The sequence below is a fragment of the Impatiens glandulifera genome, chromosome 4 (genome assembly GCF_907164915.1).
Source record: "Impatiens glandulifera chromosome 4, dImpGla2.1, whole genome shotgun sequence".
NCBI classification, from domain to species: Eukaryota; Viridiplantae; Streptophyta; class Magnoliopsida; order Ericales; family Balsaminaceae; genus Impatiens; species Impatiens glandulifera.
In genome coordinates, this window is record NC_061865.1 from 52542590 (window position 1) to 52550260 (window position 7671).

The 7671-nt window shown below is 31.4% G+C and overlaps 1 protein-coding gene across 1 annotated transcript; it reads right to left on the reverse strand.

Annotated features, from left to right (window-relative positions):
• Positions 1-265: 265 nt before the first annotated feature.
• LOC124936241 (CDP-diacylglycerol--serine O-phosphatidyltransferase 1-like) lies at positions 266-4508 on the reverse strand. Its single transcript, XM_047476724.1, has 13 exons — positions 4171-4508; positions 3835-4049; positions 3670-3735; positions 3536-3595; positions 2762-2852; positions 2571-2625; positions 2377-2456; positions 2170-2286; positions 1981-2065; positions 1581-1672; positions 1251-1504; positions 587-675; positions 266-518 (listed from the first exon to the last, which is right to left on the reverse strand). Exons 2-13 carry the CDS (start codon positions 4008-4010, stop codon positions 391-393), a joined length of 1293 nt encoding a protein of 430 aa, XP_047332680.1. The 5' UTR covers positions 4011-4049; positions 4171-4508; the 3' UTR covers positions 266-390.
• Positions 4509-7671: the final 3163 nt, after the last annotated feature.

A 7671-nucleotide genomic window follows, 5' to 3' on the forward strand; every position in this document is an offset into this window, starting at 1 on the left:
ATATTTGGGTCACTGGTCCCTTAAAAAAAAGTAAACCAGGATTTGAACTAGTGATCTTAATAATGTTACAACATTTAACCAACTAAATCAGATTACTTTTATAACTAAACATTTTTTCACCCAGCCCCCCAAACTTCAGGGACCGGCCCTGTATCGATCCCTAATGATTTTTGCAGCCTACATGTTTGTTGGAATGATGCTCACCAAGGTTGCTTAGACATATATAAATAATGCACAAGAGCTTGAACAACAAAAGTAAAAAAAGGAAAGAATTCTACCATTTAAGGTTATAAAATGAAAATATTCTACAACTCAATAAAAAAACTAAAGAAAGTATTTACAACAAGAATCATCATTCACTACGTACCCAAAGAATGTGGAATTAGAAAATCATTTCCTCTTTCTTCCCAAAGAACGGTTAAGATGCCACGACCATACAACTAAGAACACCGCGAGCACTGTTCCAACAGACGTCCAGAATATCACTAACCAAACGGGCATTCGTTTCGGAAACAGCCCTGTAGTACATTTCATTCAACATCAATTCCAATTCATAACTAAATGTCTTAACAAACAAAGAACTAACCATTTCCAAATTTGATGCAGATGAGCAATTCAACTATGCAGATTGCCAGAGAAAGCCAACAGAAAGCACCAACCTTCTTTACCGATTTTCTACACAATCAAACCAATATTAACTCTTTCTTCTCGTATAAATTACTAGAGTTCGATTGATGTGGGGAATTTTTTGGTTATTTGAAGGTGTTATGAAATCAAATAATCCAATAACCTCAATCCGAACTTGACATTATAGGGTGTTTTGGTATTTTATTTGATGATTTAAGAAATTTGATAGTTGAAATGATAGAAGGTTTGTTTGAAAAAACCCAAGAATCAAACAAGTTCAATTTGCTTCCTAGATTTGCATCAATGCTTGTTTTGTTTCCTCAAATTCTGTAGGGCTGGTTTAGCTCCATGTACTTTAAAAAATGGCTAAACTTGTTTCACGTTGTCATTTCTTAGTTAATTCGGTTAAGTTATTAAACCATCTCTACATAATTTATATATCTCTTTCATCTCAATTCTTTGCAAAAATATAAGACATTAACGGAGTGAACTAAGAAATGACGACGAAAAATAGTTTGAGCCAGTTTTAAAAATTGAGGAAGCAAAACGTGTTTTTGAGGTAAGTTTAGAAGGCAAAATGAGCCTCTATAAAAACAGAAAAAGGAGGAATAACCAGTTAATACCTGTCCTGCAGGTAGGAATTGTATTCACGGATGGCTGGGATTGCAATTAGCCACCACAAGATCAATCTATAGACGATGAGTGGATTTCTTGGAGGAATCCAAAGACAAAACTTGAGAAAGAATGTGTTAAGCTCCACTGTTAAGAAGCTAATACATAAGAAAAGAACTTGTATGAACCGCAAAGGGCCAAGTAGGGGATGCCACTCGTCTTTATCCCACTGGGCTGGTGTAAATTGACCTAATGTTCGTCTAACCTGAAATAGAACAGTTATTTCTCACTTATACCATTCATCATCAACAACAACTAATGTTTGGAAGGAATTGCAATACCTTCCCCATAATGTTAGGTTGCCTACTTATACCAACCCATTCGTATGTTCTTCCATCGAAATATCGAACAGTGTACATTCCAGCCCAGATACCTACAAATTCAATAAAATGGTGAGAAAGGAGCATACTAGATTTCTGTTCTATGTTGAATTCTACCAACCAATTTGCTAAAGCAAGTAAATAACACAAATGAGAAGGACAAGAAGAAACCCTAGCAAGACCAGATATTTATAAAGGTCCATAAATGATATAGCTGATCTCATTTAATTGAGAAATTGTCTCATTGAGCCGAGTAGACAACCTTTATTCAATTATGGAAAAGCACATTTATCTGCAATTTTCATATATAATACAAATCATCTGTAACTAACAACAAAAAAAGTGAATCCAGGATTCTCACCAAACCAGTTGCAAATAAGCACATCGAGGATGATGCTATCCCACCAGCACTCATTGAAATTAGGCAACATGTGGCGGAAGGTAAGCTGAAATCCCATTAGTGCCGTTAAGACTCGTAGGAAAGACAAAACATATAAAAAAAAAACAGCAAAAATGAACAGATTAGTTTGGACTTGGCCGAGACACTTACCTCCATCGACTCGAAACTTATTGAGAGTGCCCAAAGAAGAGGTTGATTGCGGATCATTATAGCTTTACCCCACCACCCCAGAATATGAGCCAGAACAAACTCATCAAAAATTGTCTCCTGTTAATGAACAAAAATAGTGACATTGGGAAATAACAAAAGAAATAAAGGAAAAATTGCGTAAGAGGATTGTTAAAGAAGAAACCATACATAAACATTCTTAAACCTGTTTGTGGGATTCTCAGCAATATATATCCGACAGTCAGAACCATAGGATCTTTCAGGGAGTTCTGCAGTAGTAAATCATGCAAATACGATTAGAAACCAAGACATTCTTTCAGTCAGTATTTTGAGAAAAAAGTTCATTATTCAGGAAGAAAATGTTTTCAACCCCAACTTATTACCAACACCAAGATCAGGATGTAGAAACTTCATGAATTGCCTAGCATCATCACGACTCTGAAAAGAAAAGAGTGGGTATCACAGGAACAGACAAACCAGAGGATGATGTGCAGTAGTAAGAAGGAATGAATCCTAATCCTGTCTAAATGAATATAAACAAGAAACCATAACTAAAAATAGAGAAGAAACTGACCTGGAAAAGAAGAAAACTTAGAGCGACAAGGTAAATAACAGCCATGCCATGAACCAGACGCCAAATTGCTGGGTGTGGTCTAATCAGTAATCTGTTATACAAAGAAACAATTCCCTCGAGTGTAAAAGCTGCATAGGCTAAAATAAGTCAAGGCTTTTATAGTCTTTGTATAAAGAAGAGGATGATATATTACAGGACAAGAAGAAAATAAGGCTTTCTGTAGAGATTTTGTCTTCCAAGTGAATCAAGAACATAAAAAACTTATTTTGCATTCAGGAAGAGAAACTTTAGAAATTTTCTTTCTAAAGCGACAGTAATGCATTCAAACTGTAAAGCATCCACACTTTTTAATCTTGCTAAGTACCAAAACGCAAATCAGTGATAACTTTAATGGGATGGAGACATGATACTTATGGAAACCTGTTTATAGAAGGAGATTAACTAGGGAGGAAGAAGATGAGAACCTTGAGCTAATATCTTTGTTGAATCGATCACAACCTAACAACCCAAAATCTTGATGAGTTGTGCTAGAAAAATAATGATTCTGTCATGGTACAAATTGTTTATAAACTCTTTCAAATGAGTCAATTCATAGTTTCCCATCAATGAAAATATGAAAAAAAAAAACAGAGCCCCTACTAAGTTTCTTTATTTGTGTAATCAACAATCAGCCTCTTTGTGCTCTCAATATTTTTTCACATAAATGATACAGTTACCTTTTGAAAACAAAACTATAAAGCATCCCTTTGAGATAAGGAAAGTGGAGAAACTCACGTTGATGGGGCTTGCAGCAAGGAATAAGCAAGATATACTGCAATCATTGCCCATATACCCCTAGACAACAAAGTAAACATTAAGATAAAATATATACAAAATTCACATCTGAGAAGCTAAACATCATAAACAACCTTTTAACTGAAGTAACAACATCTCCTAATGAACCACTTCCTGGGTCAAGAGCTCCACTTGCCCAACTGATAAACAACAGTGCATACAGAATATGATTGTTTATGTATCCAAATACAGAAACAAAATGGAAAAACTAAACATATTCAGAAATTTCTAAAACTCACACAAGAAAACATGCACCAATAAGCAGTAGAGATATTGTGTGAGGTCTGTATGCCCAAGCCGTCCATGGATCAAATTCATCTTCAATGGTTGATGATGATGATGGGCTGACGCATCTGTTTTCTTGAGGATAAGTAACCCTAGTCGTCCTACTTCTCATATTACCGTTCTGTTCCATGTATCACAGTCTTTGGTGTAGCAGTTGATGAATGAGAGACTGTAGAGGGGAAAGACAAAAAAAAAAAAAAACATTGAGGAAGTGAAATTGGCAATTGAAAAGATACGAAATTTGAAATGGGTAAAAGTAATGAAAGTTGGAATAGAGAAATGGAACATACGTAAGAGGAGGGATCGAGTCCGTAGGATCTGGGTGATTGGGTTCGGCGAAGATCTGGGCGTGTGTTGGTGCGGCAATGAATGACGAGAGAGTTTGAAATTGTTGGTTTTTGAGGGGGGCGACTGAAGAAGAAGAAGAAGTGCGAAAAGGGTGATACGGATGAAGTATTTAAACTGTGATTGTAACCAGCAATTTCAGAGGACGATATAGAGCATCTCCTTCTGCAACGGCGGCAAAAAAGGAAGAGAGAGAGAGACGGGTCAAAGAATGGATTTTTGATTCAACGATACACACGAATAGATAAAAGAAGAGAGAAGGACGACATTATTATTATTATTATTATTATTATTATTATTATTGTTATTGTTATTGTTACCATCATTATATATATATATATATATTATTTAACATCAATGACTATCTGTCTATCACCACCATTTCATCATATTATACCTTTAATTATATCTTATTTCCCCATAATTAATTCATTCATTCATTCAATATTTTTTTATTTTTTTTCATTTGGTTTATATTTCATGTTCCTTTATTTGGTGGGTTTGTTTAACCCATCAAATAACTCAAATCAATATAAGTTCGATTTTCACTTAAAATAATTTAAGTTGATAAGAAAGTATACTTGAGAGGATCGAGACCCCGACAATTTCTGACTCGAGCCAAACACGAAAAGTTCAATGTTAGAGTCAGGTACTTTTTATTCGATTCGAAATCAGGTCGACATATTTAACTTAATTAATAAACATGTCAAAATTGAATCGACCTTAAATAACTCAAAGTAAATCCTTTAATCCGTTTAAAATTTTCTTTTATAAAATTTTGAGTTTACCTACTCACTCATCATTTTTTTAGGGTTTATGTAAACGAAATTATCATTTAGTTTTATTTTAATTTTGTGTTGATCTCATTTTAATGCGAAATAGATATGTGATATTAAAACATAGAGTTTGATTCGAGTTGGGTCAGATCAATCGGATCGGGTTTGAGTCAATTATAAATAAGTAGATTTGATTCAGGTTAGGTTAAAGATTTTGACTTAAATTATTGAACATGGGAGGTTAAGGTTAATTAGTATCACTCAACTCCCTAGTCTACTGCCAGAACCCACAATCCGACCTCGACATGAATTGTCATGTATTGCTTCCAACGTTAAAATAAAATAAAATAAAATAAAATAAAATAAAATAAAATAAAGATGATTAATTTTAAATTATTCATTTTTCGTGTAGTTCTCAGTTAAGGTTGGTTTGATTTTGGTTTGTGTTATAAATTTATGAGTTTTGTCGGAAAAAAAAATTCTTGTTGAGTTATTTAAAATTTGTTTAAAATATTTATTTGTATTTTGTAAGTAGAATGTTTTTTTTAGAGTAATGACATTCACTTAAACTTAAGAAGTATTAAATGTGAATTAATACGTGACATTTGGTCGCACCCACTTATTAAAATATTTTGTTGTATTTAAAATTTCAATTTAATAAAATAAAGTAATTATATTTTACTATTTTAATAGATGTATTAATTGATTTGATAATCACAAAATGTTATTAATAAGAATGAAAAACTCAAAATCAAACGAGCTCTTATAATTAATTCTATTTTCACATATTTTTATAGTTTTATTTTGTTTTTGAAACTACATCTTGACATGACATTTATCTAAAGGTTTAATTTATAATATAAAAAAATAGCCTTACACAAAAATTCATGGATCTAGTAAGATCACTTTTTATTTTATTAGTTTAAATATTTTTAATTTGTTATTTATAATATTTTAATTATTGAATACTAAAATATTTTGAAATGCCCATTTGAAGTTCAACATAAGAATTGAAAAGTGGATTGGGTGTTTCATTCATGGATGATGAATAGATTTGATCGAAATTTAGATATAACTAGTTTATAGCCTTTTAAAATAGACGAAAATGTAGAGTACATAAAAGAATAAATTCAAAATAGATGTTGTAGTTCTTTGGCATGATAAAAGATGAAATTAATGGGATGAGAATTTCAAAACGATGGATTATAATCAAACAAATAGATAGAAACCAAATTACCCTAACAAATGGAGGATCATACATATGTTTCTTTTGCACATGACACATTGTGGAAAGTTTCTTTTAAACATGAGACATTAGTAGGAAGAAATGATAGCATAGTTAATGGAGAGCTTCCGAAAATATACGCCACAAAAAAAATAGTGTTGAAACCATAGTTTTATCGGACGCCCCAATACAATATGAACGTTATATCTCATGTATTCAATTAATCACTAATATTTGGAATCATAACTTTTCAAATTTTGTATCAATCACAAAATAAATTTTATTTTATTTTAAATTAAGGAGAACTAGCTAACATGATACCCCACAGTCATAGTTCCCGCTTCAACTTAAAGCGTTTTAAGATGAAATCGAACTCGTGACATTTGATCTCTTAAATCGACTCTTAATCATAGGACAACTAATTCATTGGAGTAAATTGATGAAGTTAAATAATATACCATTGTTTGTCCATTAACTGTAGATAATGATTTTGCGATTAAATAACAATTGAACTATACTAAAAACGTACTTCCTTTAATCACTTTAATATTTGAAATCATGACACTCTAAGGAATTTACCTTCATTGTGGTAAATAGAAAAAGTTAGATAAAACAATAACTTTGCAATTAAATAATAATTTACCACATGTATATATATCTAAGATGGGACAATAAGAAATTGACTATAAGAAGTTGACAACACATAGGTGATAAAATAAAGTTTGGTCCAATCCAACAATACAATGATGAAATGACTTTTTTTTTCAATTAATGTAATAGTGTTGATTGGTAAGCTTCACATGATATATCACTTTAATATAGGTTCAAATATATCTTTAAGTCAATTTTGATCAAATCAAGATTTTATTTTGAATTATTTAAGTAGTTGTATTATAATACAACCATCAAGAAAGAAAGAAATAAATAAATTCTCCTAATAGAAAATGTGGTTACAAATAAAGAAGAGGAAATGATTTGATTGTTTTGAAATAAGAACATTAATTTGCATTCTTATTAATTGGGCCCATATAAAAAGTGTGGGGACTTGTTTATTACTTTATGTGAATAGTAATAAATATGGAAAATGACATTGCATGGCATATTCTCTGTGTCTTGAGAATTAAAATATAAAATACCCCCTTCATTTAGACTTTATGTTCCCAACATATTTGGTATAATTTGTTTTTTAAACAAATAAAGAAAAAATCATCATCATTATTGTGTATATATGCCCTTCAAGTATATGTAGATTTTGAAATCCAATCTAACTATTTCAGACATTTTATTTTTATTTTATCCTTTATTCTTCATCTTTCTTGTGCATTTTTTATGTGTTTTTCTTCATTCTTTCTATATTTATGATAGATCTATTACTAATATTCTTACTTATCTAATATTATTTGAAATGTTTTGTTACCATTATTTATTGTCCCATTTTTTTGGTT

Bases quoted from the DNA above. Each gene is read 5' to 3' on its own strand.
- LOC124936241 (XM_047476724.1), bottom strand. From the start codon at position 4,010: ATGGAACAGAACGGTAATATGAGAAGTAGGACGACTAGGGTTACTTAT. The intron at 3,736-3,834 runs GTGAGTTTTAGA...GTTGTTTATCAG, and splicing joins ATTGGTGCATGTTTTCTTGT to TTGGGCAAGTGGAGCTCTTG. The intron at 2,287-2,376 runs GTATGGTTTCTT...GTTCATTAACAG, and splicing joins ACAGGTTTAAGAATGTTTAT to GAGACAATTTTTGATGAGTT.